At 38.3% G+C, this 24,673-nt stretch overlaps 1 protein-coding gene across 2 annotated transcripts in view; it reads right to left on the bottom strand.

Moving 5' to 3' along the window:
* Positions 1–6,602: 6,602 nt before the first annotated feature.
* LOC105056670 (disease resistance protein RPM1) overlaps positions 6,603–24,673 on the bottom strand; it is a 29,861-nt gene continuing 11,790 nt past the window's right edge. The window contains exons 2-5 of one of the 2 annotated variants that reach the window (XM_073248055.1): positions 8,081–8,235; positions 7,443–7,984; positions 7,255–7,347; positions 6,603–7,178 (exon numbers count right to left, since the gene is read on the bottom strand). In XM_073248055.1, coding sequence (XP_073104156.1) covers positions 8,181–8,235 — 55 coding nt within the window. In that variant the 3' untranslated portion in view covers positions 6,603–7,178; positions 7,255–7,347; positions 7,443–7,984; positions 8,081–8,180. The remainder of the gene's footprint in view (positions 7,179–7,254; positions 7,348–7,442; positions 7,985–8,080; positions 8,236–24,673) is intronic. The other variant, XM_073248056.1, reaches the window with a different exon arrangement.

The following is a 24,673-nucleotide window of genomic DNA, read 5'->3' as shown; positions in this document are numbered from 1 at the left end:
GTTCTGAAAGTCGTTGCTTATTTTCCAACTTTAAATTTGTATCTGTGGACTTTGTGAATTTTGCTCGGCTTGTAGAGAACGGCACAAATAAGCACTCAGATCAGTGTAAGAAAATATTTGGTGCTTAGCTTAGCATGAATAAGGTTTTAGGTTGCTTAGCTTTAGCATAGATATACTTGGGACAACTTCGATTGAAGTGAACATATTTAGAGCAGTGTAGCACAACTTGAATGTAATCCGATCATTCATAAATCTGAGGCATCATAACAAGTATTTCAACACTATCACCCTACTCTTGAGTCTGAGAGAATGCCTTAGGCAGAAAGAGTACTGATTGAGGTAATGCTTCTGGTCGTACGTTATCTGTCTTTTTATTCTTCTTCTAAAGAAGTTGTGCATGCCAGCGGTGAGCTTGTGCTTATAGCATCTAGGGCACTTCAATGGCATTCTGAGGGTTTGATTAGTTATCCCTCATGAGAGGTGTTGCATGCCTATAGTGATCTTGTGTCTTCGACATCTAGCACTTCTCGTCTTCGTGCGAGAGGCATCCTGAGCATCTGATTAGTTATCCCTCTAGAGGTTCCCTAAGAATCTTGCTCCACTTCTCGCATGACTTGGATTCTATCGGGGTCTGGTAAGTTAGTCCCACCTCGAAGTCATCGAGGTCTTCTCAAGGGTCTGGTAAGTCAGCCCTCATAAGTAGCATTGTGTGCCTGTGACGATCTTGTGCCTATGGCAGCCAGCACTTTTTATCTTCTTGCAAGAGGTAGTGTATGTCAGTGGTGAGCTTGTGCCTAAGGCATCTTGTATTCTTGATGGTATTCTGAGGGTCTGATTAGTTATCCCTCTGGAGGTTTTCTAAGGATCTCCTTCCATTTCTTGCACGACTTGGGCTGTGCAGGGATCTGATAAGTTAGCCTCACCTTGGAGTCATCGAGATCTTCTTGAGAGTCTGATAAATTAGCCCTCTGAAGGTTTCCTAAAAGTCTCCCTCAGCTTCTCATGCGACTCAGACTCTGCAGGATTCTGATAAGTTAGCCTCGTCTCGAAGTCATCGAGATCTTCTCGAGAGTCTGGGAAGTTAGCCCTCACGAGTGACCTTGTGTGCCTAAGGCAATCTTGTGCCTACAGCATCTAGCACTTCTCATCTTCGTATGAGAGGTAGTGTGTACCAACGATAAGCTTGTGCTTACGGCATCTTGCACTCTCAATGGCATTCTGAAGGTCTGATTAGTTATCTCTCCGGAGGCTCCCTAAGGGTCTCCCTCCGCTTCTCATATGACTCGGGCTCTGCAGGGGTCTAGTAAGTTTGCTCCACCTCAGAGTCATCAAGGTCTTCTCGAGGATCTGGTAAGTTAGCCCTCTGAAAATTTTTTAAGGATCTTCCTCCACTTCTCACGCGACTTGAGCTTTATAGGAGTCTAGTAAGTTAGCCCAACCTCAGAGTTGTCGAGGTCTTCTCAAGGGTCTAGTAAGTTAGCCTTCATGAGTGACATTGTGTACCTACAGTGATCTTGTGCCTACAGTATCTAGCACTTCTGATCTTCATGCGAGAGGCAGTGTGTGCCAACAATGAGCTTGTGCCTACAACATCTTGCACTCTCGACGGTATTCTGAGGGTCTGATTAGTTATCCCTCCGGAGATTCCTTAAGGGTCTTTCTGCTTATCACACGACTCGGGCTTTACAGAAGTCTGGTAAGTTAGCCTCATCTCGAAGTCGTTGAGGTCTTCTCGAGGGTCTGGTAGGTTAGCTCTCACATTAGTTGACCGTAGTTATAGTTCAAATTCTTGAGTAGAAGGAGGAGGCAACTCTTGAAGAACTCGGATACCAACCACAAATTAATGGCCCTGCAATTTTTTTTTTCATAGAAAATAGTTACATCATTGATAGTATATGCTGAGGCTCTCCAAATTTCATGGTCTAAAAATTGGAGTCCCGTCGAGTTGCTTTAGCCTATAAGTTCTTGGCTGTGCCACCTCATCCACTCGATAAGGACCTTTGGTTGGGCAATAGCCATCCTTCTAGCATCTACTCGGTAGGCTGTGAGACTTTGACTCACCATAGCATCAGATCATCATATCAAAGTTGGTCATTAGGCGAAAAGAATGGTATTTTCTTGCAAAAGATTAATTAGTTGGCATTTGGTTACCTCATCTAGATGTGACTCGATTTTCACCATCCGATTTGGATTCCAGATGACCCTCTAGTAATCATATGGATTTTTTCTTTGATGGGTTGCTCTCTTTCTGCCTCTTACCCTCCGACCTGCTATCGTTCCTACCGCGCTACTGCTTGCTGCGGCTGAGGCTGAGAGAGAGACTGTTGAAGCAGAGAGGATGACTGCTAAACACTCGGAGCTTGATGTTGAGGGGCCACTCTTCAGATAAAATGATTCAGCCACCCCTGCCTGACAAGCCTTTCGATCTCATCGCGAAGCTGGTAGCAGTCTTCAGTATCGTGACCATGGTCACGGTGGTAAAAGTAGTATCTGCTCGGGTCTCGATGGTGTTCCGACCTTGTTCTCATCAATCAAGGCTCAAGTAACTCAGGCCTTACTTGTAGCAACACCTCCCTCCAAGAAACATTCAGGGCGTGCAGCTATCATATTGCCTAAGAGGTGATGGTTGCCGAATCCTTCTCGGAGGACCGCGGGATCAACAATTTTGACCACCATTATTCCACCTCGGAGGTGAGGACCAAAAGTGCTAGCATCTTTTCTCTTCTCGCCTTGGATGGTACTCCTTACTAGATTCCACCACGGCTGAACCGACGGGAGTATTATCGGCAAAGGCCTATTCCATATGGGCATACTTTTCTACACGAGCAAGTATATTCAGGAGATTTCGAGGATAAATCTTAATTAATGATTTTTTTAAATCGTTCTTCAGCAGACCGCTCATCATAGCGGTCATCGTGATCGACTGGTCCAGATTTTCGATCTCCAAGGTCACCATGTTAAATCTGCTCATAAAAAAATGGATTGACTCACCTTCTTTTTGCTTGATGGTATGGAGGTAGTCAGACCGCTTCTATTATCATCGTCTGCTGATGAAGTGATCGATGAAAGAGCGGCACAAGCCTTTAAAGGAATGGATAGATGCCAGCCTCAAACTTGAAACCACTGTCGAGCGGCCCCCTTAATGGTTGGAGGGAACATTCAACGGAGGATTGCATCCGATACTCCCTAAAGGAGCATGACTACCTTGAAGGTCTTCACATGACTGACGGGGTCGGTGGTCCCATCACAGATCTTCAGCTGAGGCAGTTTGAAGTACAGGAGAAGTGGTTTCTGCATAAGTAGTACCATCGAGAAAACTGTATGACGCACCATCGTAAGAGATGCAGAGACATCTTGAGGAGACTGTGGCACCGCCTGAAAGGACGCAGAACCATCTGGACCGCTTGGACTACGGTCGTCAGATGTTGACCATGCTGGAAGAGTTGACCGAATTGATCGACTGTGACTGGCACTGGAAGGACTAGTTGAACTGGTGGAGGGACGACCGATTGAATCGACGGAGGAATTTCTGGCGCAAGCAGCTAAACTTGATTGTCAGCCTGGTTGGTCGCCTGTTGGAAAGCGACGGCATTGAAAAGCAGAAAAGATGTCCGTTTTGGAGCCATGAATGTGAATATAGTGCCCTTCCTCTATCTATTACTGCTTAAATCGGTCCGGGTCAGAAGACAGATATCTGAAAACCTCGAGCGGAGATGCTGGTGTTGGAGTGATCTACAAAACAAATCCCAAACCAGAGATTGTGGCTCCGACGAGGACCCTCCGATGCTCCAATCAGAAAAGCAGAGAATAAAGAAGCAGCAATGGATTCTCTGAGAGGAGTTCAATTGAACTTACCTGGGTTCTTAGGGCTCTGGCTGTTTATATAGATGAATATCGGACAGCTGGATTGTTAGCTGTGAGATTACATGATCTCAAAATTGTCGAACCGTTGGACATGCCAAACTGGACGAGATAATTCAGCCTTTAATCGCTTCCGTGAGATCAGAAGAGATGGTTATGCCAAATCTTATCTAGTCGAGATAGACAGCTGTTGCGCAAGTTGAAGAGATAAGTTGGCTAAGCAGCTCATACATAGGTCAGACCTCGGAGATGTCTCAGTTCAGCATGAAGATGGACTCTTCAGCTCATACGGTGGCCAACGATCGTATTGATGATTTGAAAGCTTAACATGTATTGTGATATAGCATTTATCCGAGGTGCTCGTGGTAACCATCATAACACCCTCATAAATTTGACTGCTGCCAAGAAATAACAGGCGCCGGATCTTGCGAGACGGTGGAACTGGTGGTGCCAGATCATGCTGGTTGTTGTTTGCATGGTGTCGCTCCTCAAGGAATCTGTAGGCACTCTGCTTCGTGCACTTGAATTTGAGGATGTCATGCATAAAGCCATGAACGCGGCAAGTTTTGGTGGTGCCCCCCGGCAGGTCCGACTCCGACACTGGAACCATGCTACGGTCGGTGAGCTCTTTGAGGTAGTCCCTGGCAACCTCCTCCTGTGTCTTGCCCTCAACGCTCTGGACGAATCCCTCGGCGATCCATATCCTCATCAACTTCTTCTGTTTGATCTCCTGGAAGGCGCAAAAGCACAAGATACCGGGTTTGAGATACGCTGGTAGATCACCGTAGCCAAGTGACAGGATCCTCTGCACGCTTGCGAGCTGGCTGTTGCTCTGGAGCTCTGGGATGAGGCTACCGTGAAAACTGTTCCATTCGTACGGGGCCTGAGGCTTGTTTGCCAAAAGACCACCCACTGTCTTGATGGCAAGCGGCAGCCCTGCAAAGCGCTTGACGATGCGCTCGGCTACATCTGTCAGCTCCTCCGGGCAGGCGAACTCAGGGTTGGCTCGGAAGGCCCTCCTGCGAAAGAGCTTCCACGCCTCAAGATATTTCAGATCCGGCAGCTGGTACAGACGGTTGGCATAAACACAACCGCCGATGTCGTAAGAGGCGATGTTCTGAAGCTGCGAGGTTACCATCACCCTGCTGCCATTGTTGGTATCAGGAAATGCGCCTGCGATGCGTTCCCAGATACCCTGCTGCCATTGATAAGTCGCCCCCACGTTCTTTAGGTCGAATGGCATAATCCTGTCGCAAAAAAAACCTCGATCAATAATAAAAATAATTTTCTCCTCATCCTCGTGGGCTATCCAGATTTGGTTATATCCGATGAATGCATCCATAAATGATAGGAGTTGATATCCCAAAGTTGCATCCACCAACTGATCAACGCGGGATAAAGAATAGCTATCCTTTGGGCACACGTTGTTGAGATCAATGTAGTCAATGCATGCACATCACTTTCCATTGGCTTTAGGGATGAGGATGATGTTGGCCAACCATTTTGGATAATACACTTCTCGCACAAATTCTGCTTTCAAGAGTTTGTTCACCTCTTTCTGTATTGCTTTCTGCCGATCAGAGGCAAAACTATATTTCTTTTGGCTGATCGGACGATGCTTTAAGTCTATATTGAGTCAATGCACCACTACCTCTGGATCTATGTCAGGCATATCTGAGATCGTCCAAGCAAATACGTCAGCATCGGTCCGTAGAAAGGAGATGAGGTGCTAACGATCCTCTTCACATAAATTTGAACTGGCCTGCACCACTTTACTCGGATCTTCGTCAATGAGTATTGATAATAGGTCTTCCATGGGATGCCCTCCTTGTTCAGTTTTCTTATTTCGAACATCTAACTCATCCATTAACTGTTCCATAGGTGTTGCTCCTCGCAGGGTCGTCATATAGCACTCCTTTCAGAGCTCGTCGATTTCTCCAGAGCTTGCCAACTTCATGCGGGGTAGGAAACTTCACCATCCATTACAACAAAATAGGTTATTAGCGATGAAAATTTTTTGTCGCTAATAATAGATTTTCGTTGTCAATAATATTAGCAACGAAAGTTTGGTCATTAATATTTCATCGTTAAAAATTCTGTCATTGATAATATTTTATGATGAAAAAAATTTCATCGCTAAGAAATGATGTTTGCGATGAATATTTTTTTTCGTTAAAAAAAATTGATGAAAAAATTTAATCTAAAAAAAGATATTTACGACGAAAAATTTTTGTCGCTATTATTTGCTAAAATTTTAGTGATGAAAATTTTCATCGCAAAAAACTATTTTTGTAACGAAAATAATTCGTCACTATTAATTTAATAAAAAAATTATTTTTAAAAAAAAATTGAATAATATTAGCGATGAAAAAAATTCATCATAAATAATATAATTTACGATGAATATTTTTTCATCGCTGTTAATTATATATTTATTGATAAATTAAATTATGTTAGTAAAATATTTTTAACGATGAATATTTCGTTGAAAATAATTTTATCGTTAATAATTTAGTCATATTTTTTAAAAAAATTTATAAATATATATTTTAAATTTATATGTATAATATTTTTTATAAATTAAAAAAATAAAAATAAAAAATTTACATAATAAACTAACAAATAAATTTTATTATTTTATTATATTAAATTAAAATTATAAGATATTTAAAATTTAAAAAAATATACATCAGTAAGCTGTCAAATATCGGCATCCGAAGAACAAGCTGGGGACGAGGAGCGCTCAATGGAGCTCAGATCGGTGATGGAGATCGGATCGACCTACTGCTGTCTCATCAGTCGTATCGTTTGCTTCATCTACGTCATCCACTCCATCATCTGTATCTGGAAGCACTGATAGTCGTCGACGCGTGCAGCCAACTCCCGAGCTCGCTGTCGATCCTCAACAATCTGCTGTCGGTCTTCGACAGTTTGCCTCTACACCTCCATCAGCCGAGCCTCGCACGCAGAATGGATGTCCGCCCTAGATATGTGTGAGGATAAAGGAGCAGTGATCCCATACACTAGACCCCTAACATAACAGGATCTCGTACCGAGCATCGATCACAGATCTCATCATCTGTGGATGCGATCGAGCCCTCAGGGATAGGCTGGGATCTAATCTCTGTCATACGATTCTGAAAATTAAAATTATAATTATTTTAATTTTATAATAAAAATCATATTGCGAATGAAAAATAATTAAAAAAATTTATAAAGAGCTCCTGGCTCCCCATCATCCACTCCTCTGACCGTCCTTGGTGGGTCCGCTGGTAGATATCGATCCTACCAGAAAGATCGCCACTCTCAGCATCTCTCTGTAATTTAAGAATTAATTAAAAAAATTAAATAACTAGAAAATTATATGTTAATTAGAAATTAAAAATTACCTACCATGTGCTCCATGTGACGAGCAAACAATCTCTAACCCCCATAATGCGACACGGTCTATCTCACTTGGTTCGCCACATTCTGGGCACATCGTCTCTTTAAAATTATCAGTAAAATTAGTAGATAAAAAAATTAATTTAAGAATAAATAATTAATTCATTAAACTATAAAAACAAATTTAGATGTGTAACCTGATGTGCTGGATCTTCGTACTGTCGGGGCATATAGTAGTCCAATCATCTATGGTGATGCTGTCATAGGGCTGCTGCCGTGCTGCCTCCTCCTCATGATCCTGCACCACCCGATACCAATGCTGATGCATGTGATGGCGATAGTCTCTGAAATACAATGATAACTGAATGTCGATAGCTTGCCTCACACGATCCTCCTCAAAACCAGCGATATCAAATACACCCTGCCAATAACAAATATTAAAAAATATTATATAAATTAAATAATCATAATATAATTTATTTTATCAGTAAGTGGGTGTAGAAAATCTCTCTCTAAGCCAGTAGAACATGACGTCAATCGAAGAGCGTCACGGAGGCATAACTGCGGTATATGATGCCCAGCTCAGTCCTCCATGGGTCACACCATCTCCTAATGGGTCTAGTACAGCCGATTGATATCTCGATCCAGAGATGCTATCCCAAGTGCTCGTGTCTCCAATGCTTCAGAATGAGGTTCTTTGATGGATCTTGCCCTCACCTCACCACCAATGAAGACTCACCTGAAACAAAAATAAATAAATCATTAGTATGATCCAAATAAAAAAATCAAATTTCATTATATATAAAGTATAATAGTTAATACCACTGAAACCCACCTCACTGGGACCCGCCTCACTGGGACCTATCGATGCAAGACCCTCTGACAGTGAAGCCAGTGTGACAACGGAGATCGATGGAGGTGACTCAACCTCTGAGTCATCTGCAGGGAGCTGTGAACGTGAACGTCATCGTCTGTCTCCTAGTGCCATATCTGTAGGAATTGAGATATAAATAAATATAATATTGAATAATAATAGTAGAAATCAAATAATATTCTAATGAATATAATTATATCGCATACCATTATTGAAAGACAAAATTGAATGAAGAATATAGATCTACTCATCAATATTCATTTCTTCCTCGATGTGTAGATCCTTATCCGAATCATAGTAATCGATATATATATCATCTTCTATCTCATCGTCATTTATGAACTGATCATCGTCCTCCGACTCATCAAGATTAAATACAAAATCAGCTTCAACTTCGTTGGACAGAAGATCAGCCCTATTCAAAGGTGCCGTTACAAGTTCTTCATCAATCAAAAGCTCGGCTAATGTTTGTTCTTCTTGCTGAAAAGCTTTCTCTTTATGTAAATCCAAATTTTCATCCATCTCTAATTGAGTTGGTATGTTCATATATGCCTCTAGGTATTATTTTTTATACAATATGCCAATTATCTTGATACTTTAGATCCTTCAAATATATTATTTGTTTCGCTTGAGTTGCTAATATATACGGCTCATTTTGGTACCATGTTTGTACAAGATTTATACTGATAAATTATGAATTGATATGAATATCAATCTTTTTATTACAATATCCCATCATTCATACTGAATAAAAATACAGAATTACCGGATCCATACTTCAGTTCTATGATATCTACCAGTACACCATAATAATCAATCTCTTCTTCTCTTTCATATCCTGTTGTAGCAATTCTACTATTCTGGATCCGTCGTTGCATCTCAAGCTCCCTTGTGTGAAACCTCATTCCTCCAATGATACAAGATGTATAGTGATTAACCCTTCGATCGAGACCACATGCTAAATCGTGCAACTCAACAATCGCACCCACTTCTTTATTGAAATACTTATGTTTCATCTACATCATAAGATAAAACATTATGTTGATTTAAATAATATTATTTATAAGCAAATAAATAACATATCACTAATGCAACTTACAAGATCATGAAATTATTTTATAAATTTCCTCCTATGTCGATCATCGACATCCGTATTATTCTCTCTACATAGTATACTCTTGTGCTCACTGCAAAAAATTACGATTTTTAATTTTATATCGATATAAAATTTTTTTTGAAAATTAAATAGCATGGTAAGATGATACTTACTCAATAAAATCTTTAATTTTTTCATAATTATTTAGAACGTAAAAGTGTGCTTTGGATAGCTCGTTCACGTCCATAAATTCACATCTCCTTGCACCAGTAGGTCGAACTGTTTGTTTAAATATAAACAATGTCGGTTCATTGTTATCTTATTCACGGTCTGCATTACGATCTGTACGATTGAATCTTGTTTTAATATCATCAAGATACATCGAGCAGAACGTGACACACTCAATAGCTACATATGCTTCTGCTATAGACTCTTCAGGCCTTGCTTTATTGCGCATATATTTTTTTAAAGTGCACAAGAATCTGTAAACAAAAATAAATTTAAATTTTAGAAATATATTTACATCTTATAATTGATATGATAAAGTACGTATAATTTTTTTACCTTTCAATAGCATACATCTATCGATAATGTACTGGTCCGATCAAAAGAGCTTTCTTTGAAAGATGAATAGCTAGATGTACCATAACATCAAAAAATGATGGTGAAAAATTTTTTTTTAACTTACAAAGAATGAGTACAATATCCTTCTCTGATCTCTCAAGTAAGTTAATCTTCAATTTTTGGCAACACAGTTCTCAGAAGAATGCTCCCAGCTCAATCATTGTAGTTTGACCATCACCACCCAAATAACCATGCATGACCACAAGAAGCAAATATTACATCATCATATGGGAGTCATGACTTTTTATGCTGGAGATATTACCGTCGTTGTTCCCAACACACCGCAATACGTTTGAAGCGCATGCATCAGGAAACTTTACAGTTTTGAACCATCCACAAAAATTCTTCTTTTTCTCTCCAAATAGTGAATAATATACAGGTGGTAAAAAAATCTCTCACCTTGATGAACTAAATGCAACTCCGGTTGAATTTTCATTTTCTATAAATCAAGACGAGCTTTTGTACCATCTTTTATTTTTTCTGAAATATTCAATACAGTACCGATGATATTATCATAAATATTCTTTTCAATATATATTACATCCAGATTATTATGAAGTAGTAGCTACTTCCAATACGGTAATTTAAAAAAGATGCTTCGCTTCGTCTAATTCAGCTCAGCTTCAATACGCTTCCGCTTGCGAGTACCTGATATTTTTTTCAAATTGGACATTTTCAATGACTTCAAGTTGTTCTAAAATTTTTGCTCCACTTAACTCCTTAAGTGGTGGACACCAATCGGACTCACCATCAAAATATTGATTATAACGGGTCCTCCAAGAATAATTAGTAGGAAGAAATCATCGATGACCCATGAAACATATTTTTCATCTGTGCTTTAAATGTAAAGATGATGCATCCCTATTGCATATTGGACATGCAAGATATCTTTTGATGCTCCATCTAGATAAATTTTTATATGTCAAAAAATTATTTATGGTCCATAAAATCAAAGCATGTAACTTAAAATTACTTCGACTCACAGAATCATATGTCTGTACCCTATTTTTTCATAAATTCATCAGATCATCAATTAAAGATCCTAGATATACATCAATTTTGTTACCTGATGCTTTCAGATCCGAAATCAACAGTGACATAAAAATAAATAGTTCTTTCATGCACTTCCAAAGTGACACATTATATACAACTAGCATCACAGGCCACATGCTGTAAGAGGCACTCAGATTGCCAAAGAGATTAAATCCATCTGTCACTAGACCAAGCCAGATATTGCGCGGGTCACTCACAAAGTGCGGATGCTTTGCATCGAAGTCTTTTCACACTAAAGAGTCGGTCGGGTGGCTAAGTATGTTCTTCTCTGGAAACCGCTACTCATAATGCCATCTCATTTTTTCAACTGTCTTTGTGGACATATACAACCTTTGAAGTCTTGGAATCAATGAAAAATATCTCAAAATCTTTTGAGATATCTTCTTTACTTTCCTATTATCGATTTTGTATCTAGGCTCACCGTATTTCGGACATTCAGTTGCTTGTTCGTTATCCTTATAAAATAATATGCGGTCATTTTTGTAGGCATGTATAGGAGTATAGTCAAGTCTCATTTTTCTCATGTATATTTTTGCTTTAGAATATGATTTCGAAAGTCTCTCTCCATCAGACAGAGCTGCTTTAATCAATGTTAAAATTTGGTTAAATGACTTTCGACTCCAACAGTTCATGGTTTTAATATGAAGCAATTTTATCAAAAATTTTAACTTAAAAAACTTTATATAATTTGAATAGAGTGGCTCTCGTAAATCCCTTACAAGCTTTGTAAACTGTTCAGAAGTCTCTTCTACCTCAAGCCGGATATTATGCTCATGATCAGAATTGCTTTCAGATGCAGCAGTATTCATGCATACATTTAAACAAGCATCTTGATATAAATCATCTAACAATTCTCTAATACCACTATGTTCGACAGGTCCAGCACCATCAGTACTATCATCTTCAGTATCGTCATCATCGCACACCACTTCATTCGGATCACCCTTTCCATGCCATATCCAATAAGTATACTTCTTATCCATACCATATTGTAGCAGATGCTCCTCAACAAGTGTTATGTGATGATATATCAAATTGACACATCTCTTGCATGGACACTTTATCCGACTAGCACTGTCAGCCTTATGCCGTGCAAAGTCAATGAAATCTCGAACTCCTTTTCGATATTCAGGTAAAAAAATACCTCTAGTATTCATTCAATTTTTGTTGATATTCATCTAACAACAAACACAAAATCATTAACAACCAAAATAAAGTTTAGTAGTATTCTGGATCCCAATCTGAATTTCGGACTGAATCGCATTTCGAATTCCAGCTAAAATCCCAATTCAGATCCAGATCCAGATCACTTGATACACAATGCATGATCCTATCCTTTTCAAATCATTACTAACAGGTATGGTTCTATCCTTTTCAAAAAAGTAATAATCTCATTATTGTTATTAATGGATATTTTGTCTCATTTTCATAAAAATTTTGGTAGCATCTCCCATGGTTCTCCAAGTATACGATGTGGATATGGTGCCTACATACCCTATCCACCATATACCCAGAGAACAATGGACAGATAACCACTAAATACCACATAATGAAATAAAATATCAACTATTAACAATAATAATATTATTATTTTTTCAGAAAGCCTGAATATGGGACATCCAAGTTTCGATCTCGATGAAAATCAAAACTTGAACGATAATCCATGGCTCAATATAATTTAAGTACCATCTTTGAAAGTGCATTCGAAGATAGATTTCTAATTTATCAAAAAAGAAATAACTTCGCATTGAAATTTTTTTATTAAAAATTTCAATAAATTTTTTTCTAAAATAAAAATATTTTTTTATTTATAATTTTAGCAGCATACAAAACAGCATATAAAATAATTTAATTATAACAAATAACCGCAATGTGTATTGTGTTAGAAAAAAAATAATTAGTCAAATAATTAAATAATTTCAGTAATAATACTAAAAAATAATATACAATAATTACAATAATTTCAGCATCATATTTCATCCTCATGAGACCTGACCTGACCCGCCCCATCCCAACCCCACCTGCCCTAGCCCAGCCCGACGTGGACCTGACCAGACCCGACTCGACCTGACCCGCTCCGACTCCACCTGACCCGCCCCGGCCCAACCCGACCCGACCCGGCCCGACCCGCCCCATCCTGGCCCAAACTGGAACCGAACTGGCTTGGACCCTACCATCCCCGACCCGTCCCATCCCGACCCAACCTGCCCCAACTCGATCGGACCCGACCTGGCTCCACCCGACCAGCCCCTGCCCAACTCGACCCGTCTCCACCCGATCCGACCCGACCCGGTCCAACCCGCCCCATCCCAGCCCGAACCGAAACCGACCCGGCCCGGACCCTACCATCCCCAACCCGCCCCAGCCTGACCGGACCCTACCCGGCTCAACCCGACCAGCCCCAGCCCAACCCTACCCCGCCCGCCCCGCCCTGCCCCGACTCCACCGTCTCTGGCCCCAGCCCGACTCGGCTCCACCCGACCCGCGTCAGCCCTACCGGACCCGATCCGATCAGCCCCATCCAGGCCCCACCCATCCCAACCCAGGCCAAACCCATCCAAACCCACACGTGCCCGATCCGCAGGCCACGTGTGCCCAGCCTGCTGTCCCCGGCACAGCCGCGCCTTGGCTCGCCGTTGTCGGCTCCAGCTCTGGCTTACCGGCCCCTCCCTGGCCCACCGTCGTCGGCCCGGCCTGCAGTCCTCGGCGCAGCCGCGACCCGACCCCATTTCAGCTCACCGTCACTAGCTCCAGCTCCAACCCGGTGGCACCGGCCCCTCCCCGGACCATCATCGCCGGCCCCACGTGGCCGCAGCCCACAGGCCGCACGTGGCCGCAGCCCGACGTCCTAGCCCAGGCATGCCGACCGCGGCAAGCCGGCCCGGTGCCGTTCCCCATCCCCATCCTTGGCCCGAACCCATCCTAAAAAAAAAAAGAAGAGTCAACGTCACCGGCTCCGGCTCTGGCTCGCTGGCCCCGGCATCGACCCGTCGTCGGCCCCACATCATCGTCCCCGACCCGCCTCGCGGCCCGCAAGCTCCATGTGGCCGTGGTCCGCCGTCCTGGTCCAGGTGCACCGTCCCCGGCACGCCGACCCTGGCATGTTCTCCATCCCCATCCCCGACCAAAACCCACCCCCCAAAAAAAAAATAGAGATGAAGTCGACTCACCTCGACGGCGGCGGCGGCGGCGGCAGAGGAAATTGAGATGGCGGAAGAAATCGGAGGCACACGGGACGTCGGGGGGGAGGAAGCTCGCGGGAGGGGGAGGAAGCCAGACTACCAGAGGGGAACGAGGAAGAAAAATGAGTTTCCGATGGAATTTGATGGGACGTGGGGTATTAGCGACGTGAATTTTCATCGCTAATAATAAATTTTCATCGTAAATAATTCGAATAAAAAATATTTACGATGAAAATTTAATTTTCGTCGCTAATAATTTCTGTCAAAAAAAAATTCTGCTGAAAAAATTCAGCCTCAAAAAAATATTATTGACGATGAAAATTTTCTATTTCATCGCTAATTACATAATTAGCGATGAAATTTTTTTCTATCGCTAATAATTAATAAAAAATAATTTTTTATTTAAAAATTTTTTTGAGCAAGTCTTGTTCTCCATATTATTTTTTTTTATTAATTTTTCATTCATCTCTTAGCCACAATAATGTAATAATATATGTATATATGTATGTGTGTGTGCATATATATATAGCTGATGTAGTAAATATATCAACTTTTCAGAATATTTTAGTAATGAAATGGATGAACTATGGTAAGAATAAAAGCTTGCAATAATTTTGCTGCTTCTCATCGACAGTCATCTCGACGAAGTATGGGTGATGCAGTGCAAGCATCCACTCCTCAAGGACCTATACCACCACCTATTATAGAGGACCCGTAATGATTCAACGACCTGTTTTGACAGGTCCAAGCATTGACCAATATTGTTCGGCATCTACAGCAAATCATAGAGCAATGACAACCCCCGCAACATGCTCCTCAAACTGTGCCCTCTCCATGTAGCCAGCAAAAGTGCTTCCAGAGAATCTCCCTCGAGGTGCACATCATTCTGCCCTGATCGATCGACAATCACCATCCCATTAGGGTCCAGGCATGAAGAATAATGCCAACATTTTTTGATCTCCTCCAATGGAGATTCGACCTTGCGCTACTCTCCGTGCCTCACAAAATCTCATCGGGAGGAGGACCTCGAGCAAAAGGTCCGAAAGATCGAACGTCATCTGGACGAGATTCAAATAGACAGCCAAAGGAATGACGACATCCTTAGCTTCAATTTCCAACCATCTTTCTCTTGATCCATCCTCCAAGAATTGATTTTGGATTGGTTCAAGTTGCCACAGATAGAGTCTTATAAAGATTGAGGATCAGGGATATCTTAATATTCTACATACTTTTCTTGTACACATTATTTTTTAAAAACTATCTAATATTTATTTTTATAAATATAAAAAAATTTACTATAATATATCTAAACATCCTTCAATAAAAAAAAATTTATAGCTAATAATCTATAATTAATAAATTTTAAAAAAAAATTCAAATATTAGCGATGAAAATTTTTTATCGTAAATAGTGATTATTTATGATGAAAATATACTTTTCGTCACAAATACATGTTATTTACGACAGAAAAAGATTTCTCATCACAAAAAAATTGTAATTTTTGAATTTTAAATTTTTTTTTATTTTTTTTCATTTATTAGCGAGAAAAATTTTTCATCGTAAATAATAGAGTATTTATGATAAAAATTAAATTTTATTATCAATATTTAATTATTGATGATATTAAATTTTTATCGTAAATAATTATATTTTAAAAATTTTTAAATTTTTTTATTTTTTCATGTATTAGCGATGAAAATATTACATCATAAATACTGGAGCATTTATTACAAAAAATTAATTTTCATCACAAATAGACAAGTATTTGTGATGTAACATCTTCATCATAAATAATCTGTAATTTTTAATTTTTTAAAATTTTTTATTTTTTACACATATTAAGGATGAAAAATTTTTATCGTAAATAAAAAGTATTTACGATAAAAATTTTATTTTCATCATGAATAATCCATCATTTATGATGTAATATTTTCATCACCAATAATCTATAATTTTTAAATTTTTTTAAATTTTTTACTTTTTTTAAATATTAGCGATAAAAATTTTTTATCATAAATACTTAAGTATTTATGATAGAAAATAAATTTTCATCAAAAATACGTCTGTATTTATGATGTAATAAGTTCGTCGTAAATATTCTATAATTTTAAAATTTTTAAAATTTTTTATTTTTTCACATATTAGCGATGAAAAATTTTTATTGTAAATAATATTAAATTATGATAAAAATTTAATTTTCACCATCAATACTCCATTATTTATGATGTAATATTTTCATCATAAATAATCTTTAATTATTAAATTTTTAAATTTTTTTATTTTTTTTCAAATATTAGTGATAAAAATTTTTTATCATAAATAACATATATTTATGATAAAAATTTAATTTTTGTTGTAAATACTTTCATTATTTATGATGAATCTATTTTCATCGCTAATATTTAAAAATTTAAAATTAAAATAAATATTTTATTATTTATGATGATTAATTTCATCATAAATAATATGTATTTATGCTGAAATTTTATTTTCATCATAAATATGAAGATATTTACGATGAAAAATTAGTTTCATCGTAAATAAAAAATTATTAGTGATAAATTTTTGGTTTCATCATAAATATCCTTATTTGCGATGAAATATATTTCTGTCGTAAATAAATTCATCGTAAAAAATGATATTTCTTGTAGTGATCAGATGATAAGTTGATACTATAGCTCGAAGTATATTAAATCCAGATCGGCCTAAGATAACATTATATATGGATAGGCTCTTTACCACGAAGTAATTTATTTGTACAACTACCTGTTTTGGAGCTCGTCCAGCTATAGTGGTCATAGGGATGGTTTCTTCCACTAAGATTATAGTACCTGAGAACCCAATCAAATGGGTGATCTTCTTCATCAACAACTCAGAGTTTAAGTTCATACGAACAAAGGTATTATAGAACAAGACATCAACTGAGTTTTTATTATCAACTAAGACCCGATGTACATTGTAATTAGTAATATTTAAAGAGACAACTACAGGGTCATTATGGAGACACTTTATTGGGAATTGTGTCTTAAAGCCAATCATTTGACGATTGTGCTAATCATAAATGTATATGAATTGATAAATAATAAAAGTTATTTGATATTTTTTATCACAAAGATACATCTTTCAATGAACTCTTATGTTGTGATGAAGTCCTTAGGACTACTTTAATCGATAAAAGAAGATTTATCATGTAGTCCTTAAAATTGATTCGCGACCAAACGATACGCTATTACTAGGACGATAGCGATATTAAATGTAGGTCGTTGTGTGCCATATGCGTTGGTTGTCCTCGTAACCAAATAATATAGAGATACTGGTATGGCATACAGGTGAGATATAGAAGTACATCATCACTGAACATGACCAACTACGGAGCACTCTGCTGTCAAGGGTAGCTCGCGAAAGATATGAGTATAAGTATCCCTCCGATCTAAGATCACCACGGTGACTTGCAAGCAACTCACTGTACTTTGGTGCTGGACTAACTGAGTTTTTAATTCGATAATGAAAGATTTCTAAGTATAGTCAAGTACTTGTCAAGTCGGTACGTGAGTCAAGATGGGATTAACCCCTCTAAATTACTAGAAGATATGCATTAGTATATTTCAATTTAACAAAATCTGAGTCCGGATAATCCATGTGATAGATTTAAAAAAGATTGAAATAAAATATAGATGACTTATTTAAGATTGACAGTTAAATTCTAGGCTATCCTCGAGTATTAGGGTCAAACGGATGAATTATATGGTAACCATATGCTAATAGGTTCTTGAATATTGCTTCGCCATCATTCGATCTATCCGGATGTTGGGTCATCATTGCTAGATGGTTACATCGATTGATTCAGGAAGGTGTTCCTATACTATCGACTTAGGTTCGAACCTATGGGGTCGTACTCAAAAGAAGTTTATGACTGATCATGTGGCTGATCAACGATTGAGAATCATTCAAGGGCTTAATCGTCAATTCGATTGATGGTTAACCTTATGCAAAAGTTATAATAAATTAATTCATCAAGTGTTAGTAAATTAATGAAGGATTAATTAGCAATTAGATTACTGATTAGCTCAATTTGATTGAGCAAAGAGGATTAAATAAAATCTAATTGAAATGAATTCAATTAGATTTGATCTGATTAGATTATGAGATGACCTAATCACTAAGGAAGAATTATCTCTGATTTGATCAGAACTTTGATTCAATCAATTCTTAATTTGATTAAGATTTAGTTAAAAATTTATAAATCTAATTAGATTATATTTCATATATTTTATTTAGGCTAAACCATATGTGATTTGGTTTGGATCCAAATAAAGAAAATTAAGAGTTCTTATTGGAATAGGACTCTTCTTCCTATGCCAATCCAGATTGCATGCCATATATCTCCACACAAAAAATTATTTTGTATGAGATTTTTTCACACCAAAGAGTCCTTTCTCTTTCACATCCAAATTTGATTTGGTTTAGATAAAAGGAAGGTTTTGAAATTGGATTTCAAAATATTTCTTATCTGGAGAATCTGTTCTCATCCAGATCAACCTCTCCACGCCAATAAATTTTTTTCTCCTTATATGTATCAAATTTTGAGAAGATTTTTTGTGAGAGATTAATTGGAGAACTAATTTACTGTAAAAAAATATGGAAAGAGGTGTCCCATATCTTTTTGGTATATTTTTGGATGTGGAATTGTAAAGGGAGGTAGAATCCTGTAAGAGTCTAAGATCATTAGGACTCTTCACCTCACCTCCTTACATGCCTATAAAAGAGGCTTTTATGGTTTCTTTTATGTGTGTAAGATACCAGAAAAGAGCTCTTCATGTGACAGAAGTTTGGGTATGGTTCATGGTGTGAAAGATAGAGAGGAGGGTCCTCTCTCTTAGGGTGTGTGCAAAAATCTGAATTTTATATTTTTGGTTCTAAGGGTTTGGGAGGAGGAAATAAATTAGTAAAAAATTATTTTCTTCTCCATCTTTCTTTCACCTCTTTATCTCCTTTAGAAGATCATCTTCAATCTCTGAAAAAATTTTATAGATTTGAAAAAAAGATCCAGATCAGCTAAGAAGAAGGACTTCACGCGAGCTAGCACTCCCGAGAAGATCGATCTAATCGGAGCTTCGAGTAGATTTTCTGTAGAGGCCGAACATATGTGCGGCTGCACACAACCAGCAAAGATCCTCTCCATCATATCTTTTAGAAGTGGAGATCATCGACTCATGATTAGGTATGAAGTTCTGAACTCAGATTAGAAGTAGATGTGATCTACTGCTCATATGCATGCATGCAGATTTTATCTTCGGATTATTTCAAATTTTATATGCAACATAACATATCATAGATCCTAGAGTAGGTTGATTTGATGATTAGATCATATACATGTTAGATTAATTTTATTAATCTAATTATCTTTCGCTGTAATTTTTCAAAAAAAATTGAAATATATGTATGAAATCGTCTACGCATCCCAACATACTTTATTCCATCTAAGTCGGCTTTAGAGAAAGTGACCTCATCGTCGATCTTCATCTTTTTCACCTCCTTATTGTCAGCTTGGCTTGGATCTGAGGTGTGCTAATTGAGCAGCCCTCCAGAGATCATATGAATTTTTTTATTACTAATTGATCTCTGTGGGGGTTTTCTTATCGAGGAGGCTCATCATGTTGATTCCTCGAGATCTGACGTTCACCAACATATCAACGAAGACATCCACATCGGATTAGTACCTCAATTTTCTCTCTAAGTTGCCAGCATTCTTTTGTGTTATGCCCGTGATCACGGTGGTATCTGCAGTACTTCCTCGAATCTCTATTACGTGTCGGGATGATCATCTTCTTCAGATAGGGTAGCTCTTTTTGTCACTCTATCTCTATGAAAATCTGAGCTCGCAGGATGTTGAGAAGAGTGAAGTAATGAAACCTCCTTAGAGGAGACCTAGATCAGCATGGCGGTGCAGGAGATCTAGGTCGGTTGCACCGAGGTGGGATCTGAGAATGACGAGGCTTAGATTCTGGGTGTCGGTGCTGCACTCATCGAGAGTCTTTTTTTTCTTATCCAGAGCTCTGATGTGTTGGCTAGCCAAGGTTCTCTCCTTGCTGGTCTCAAGCTTCATTAGCCTAGGCATAATTCTCAGCTCGCTCCAATATTTCAGAAAAGTCTTTTGGATAATTCAAATTGAGTGAGTAAAGGAGATCATTCTACGAGAGCCCAGCCTTAAATGCGGTCATCACCATGGACTAATCCAAATTCTGCACCTCCAAAGTTGCAGCATCGAATTGGCTTATGTAGTCTTGCAAAGATTCATTCTCCCTCTACTTGATACAGATGAGAAAGTCTGAATTACACCACTGTCCTCGGCTACTAATGAAGTACGTAATGAAGAGTCGACTCAATTGATAGAATGAATCCACAGAGCTTGATTGCATATTAGAGTACCAGTGACGAGCTGCCTTCTTCAAAGTTGACGGAAAAGCTTGGCAGAGAATTGCATCACTGGCTCTTTGCAAAAGAATCAAAGTCCAAAAATTTTTCACATGGTCCACTAGATCGGCAGTTCCATCATAAGGCTCCATCTAAGGCATCTTGAGTCAAGGTGGAAGGGGCTCGTCCATTATCCTCTGAGTGAAGGGAGGGTCAATGTTGAATACCAGATCATCCTATGGCTGCTTTGGCATTCGAAGTGCATCTAACTGTTGTTGCATTTTCTGGAGCTTCTTTTCCATCTCTTCATCCTTGGTTTGTCAGCGACGAGGAGAAGCATGATCCGAAGTTGAATCCCTTGTAGAAATAGGAGGAGGAGATCTTTTAAAATGGTAACAGAGAAGACTGGGAGGTCGGCTATGATGACTAGCCCTTGCTCTTAGGCTACTAGGAAGCCAATTCGTCGATCTTTCTCTTGTCTACTGTGGGCCTTCTAGAGCGGGGGGGCTCCATGTTTTGTTGCATCTCTCTCATCGTAGCCAAAAGTACTTGTACTTATTGGACAAGACTATTATATTGATCATGGAAGACTGTCGGCACTGCTAGTACTGCTGGTGCTGCTGGTGGGGGATTCTCCTATGCCGGTGGTGATGATTCATTGGTCGGCTGGATATTATTGACCCACCAATCGTTGGAGCGTTGTGATGCATTTGATGATCCTCTGTGCATCCTCATGGTGATCGGTGTTGAACTTCCTCTCCTCTCAGAATAGAACCTCAGGACTAGTCTTGAAATAGGACTTCGAAACTAGTTGAAGAGGATCCTTCCTCTAGCACCAAATGTTGCTACCGATTTTTCTACCTGAGGTCGAACGCCGAGGTGAGTGTGGTCAAGATGGAACCATCACTGAACCTTCATCCAAACACCTAAAAAATAAGTCCACATCGGGGTAGTGTTCTCCGACGTAGACCCTCCAACACTCAAGTTAGGAGATTGGAGAACAAGGAGAGGAGAGAGCGAGAAGTCGATTGCGTATCTTGGAGGGGCTTGGAGCCTTTAATTTATAGGAGAAGAGTTTGAGATATTTTCGTCTCAGAGTCCTGGCAGTTTTTAGATTTGTCGCACAGATAGATTTGGAGGACTTTCTTTTTACGGGAGATTTAATCACGAAAAAATCCTACCTTATCTGGATTTTTTTAATAGAGAGGAAGGATGAATCTGTTGGTGGAAGGAATAGATTGGGCATAGCCGATCTAGTAAGTCATTCAAGTCGAAGAACTAGAGTCTATGGAGCGGATGCTTGCCCTCTTGCTTGTCAAAGTAGGTTGGCGAAATAAAGTAGGTCATCCTTCAAGGTGAAATGAGATTAGATTGAGGAATAAAAATTACTGCTGACTCGATAGGTCATATTAGGCAATCACCACATCTGTGCTTTAGCCCAACAAACACCATCTCTAGTAGCTTGGCTGTGACTAGCTCGATGGTGATGAGGTTGTTTGGACTGAGGCTGAGATATGGATCTACAACAACAGCAGTTTTAGAAACTATTGCCGTATAAGTGCTGCCATAGTCTTTTTTTGTAGTAGTGAAACTCCTTTATCCATCCATCTATCGAAATTTCAAAGCAACTGATGCATGATCAAGATCATAATCCATAAATACATATATCAAAATGGCAAGTAGATAATCTATATTATTCATCCAACATCACAAATCTCAAAGTAATCACATGGATAATTTAGATTATGCATCCTTCTGCACAAATCTCAAAATGATCAGTGGATCAAGATTATTCATCCATTTGCATAGATCACAAAGCAACCACGGATCATCTAAATATTCATTCTCATGCTCAGATCTCAAAGTAGCCATAGATGATTCAAATATTCATTTGCTAGCATAAATCTCAAAACAACCAAAGATGATCCAGATATGCATCCATCTGTATAATCTCAGACCATTGCATGATTAGGATCATCCATTCACCTGCATAGATCTTAAAGTGACTAGTAGATAATCTTGATTATTCATTTACCTATACAAATCTGAGTGGATGTAAAGCCTTTTTCCCATTCGCAACTGAGTGGATGTAGAGTCTATTTTGCAAACTTTAATTACTGGTTGTTCTTGCTCTCCTACTTTACTACTTCATTGCTTCATCTGCTATTGGTGTTTAAGTTTCGAATTGATTTGTATCCACATCATTAAATAGTATATTGCAGATTTTGGCTGATGCTTCTTTAGTTTTTTCATTGCAGATTTTCAATCGGTTTTTGGTGATTGTGTCATTTAAAACTAACTTTTGGATTTATCAACAAAATATAGAGCAAACTATTTCTACAGCATTAGACTAGCTTTAGGATATTTACAACTAAATACTTTTACAACAAAAAATTGTTTTGCCCAAAATAGCTTTGGACATCAAAACATAGCTTTTACTAAAAATTACATTTTTAGTCAAAAGCTACAGCATTTCCAACCATATCCTAAATAGAGCATCACTAAAGTGTGATATTTGACTTTTACCTAATTCAAAAACCAAACTCTAATAGGATAAGGAATGAATTGTTGGGATCCGACCACATAGCAGAAAGTGATTTTTAAAAATTTTAAAATAAACAAATCAATAGCTTTATTAAATAAAACTATCGATCCAGAATTCAAATCCTAGGATCATCTTGCCGATATCAATAAAACAAAAATAAGCATGTAAAAGGGATAGAATTTTTACTTTCATAAAAAAAAAAAAGAAGTGGCATGTTGGTGTTCTTCATGAGACTCCAAAGTAGAAATCCTCCAATGATGATCCACACGAAAGTGGACCAAGGATCTTCCTAACCAGTGCGCTGCCGCAGTCTTATCTTCTCAAGAATACTGCCGGCTTCGAATTCGTGGTACGATCGTGTCAAAATTTAGTTGCTTTCGAACATGCCATTAGAATGATATCAAAAAGATACTCTTTAGATGTCTCACAATCTAAGATTTGATTTTTGACTCCAACACATAGAAAAATCAAATCTTAAGGCAAACAAGCAACACTTACTAAAAATCTCACCATCCTTCTTGCAACCTTTGCCACTCAATTTTTTTTTACTTTTTTCTCAAATTTTTTTTAAAATTTTTTTTATGATTTTCACATTCCTCCTCTCTAGTCTCAATCCAAAATCACAGCAGCTAGCCATGTGAGATATCCCATATAAATAAGGGACCAAGAGACGTGTCATGGGATGAAGGGGTGCCAACCTTTGGCGCTCCAACTTCTCACATGGTAAATAAATTCATCGTATAAAATTTTTGGTGCATGAGATACTTGCAACAGAAGGACTCTCCTTCTTCTACATGCCATAAAAATTTTACTTAATTTTGGTGACAAATCAATGGATATCTGGTTGAAAATTTAAGGCAACGTGTATTAGTTAAGAGCCTTCATGAAGGACTCTCCAACTTCACATGCTGAAAAGAGGTGGGGCGGCATTTATTTTTGGCATGGCTTTTGGTAGGTGCAGAGGAGTCCTTCTCCACTTGAAACTACTTCAAGTTGGATAAGGATCTAATTTAAATTGATCCAATCCCATTAGATCAAAGGCAACTAGTCTAGGTTAGCTCAAACACTTTGATCTAAACCAATTTAAAAAATTGGGTTAATACAATATGCTAGCATATCAAATTAATCCATGAAATTTATAGTAAACTCTAATTAGATCAGATCAAGATTAAATCTCAAAGTGTGTGATCCATTGGGTTCCAAATCTAGCCAGCAGTGGACCAAGACTTTCAACGTAACCCTAATCCGATGAGATTAGGTCACCCGAAGAGTCCCAATCAACTTAGACTCTTCCAAATTGATTCTAGAATTAAATTTTTTTAATTTTGATAAATTTATAAGTTAAGATTGACATCTAGAAATGTGTCATGACTATTCAGAAGATTTAAAATTTTGATAAAAAATTATCAAAATATCCTTTAGTGGCAATTTACCATGTAATTCAATCCTTCAGTCAAACAACATTCCAGATGAGCTGTGGGTATGCAAATATGTCAAACTCAATCACTTATCTTTATGTATCTTGATCTGAAGATGATGATTCAATTGATGATACATTAAAATTTTTTTTCTAATTATCATCCTGCTTTGGCCAAAGACTTTCGAATCATCGACCTATAAGATCACATAGGATATTCGCT

This window comes from Elaeis guineensis, chromosome 13, assembly GCF_000442705.2.
Source record: "Elaeis guineensis isolate ETL-2024a chromosome 13, EG11, whole genome shotgun sequence".
Classification (NCBI taxonomy): Eukaryota; Viridiplantae; Streptophyta; class Magnoliopsida; order Arecales; family Arecaceae; genus Elaeis; species Elaeis guineensis.
This window is presented reverse-complemented; position numbering and strand designations above follow the sequence as displayed.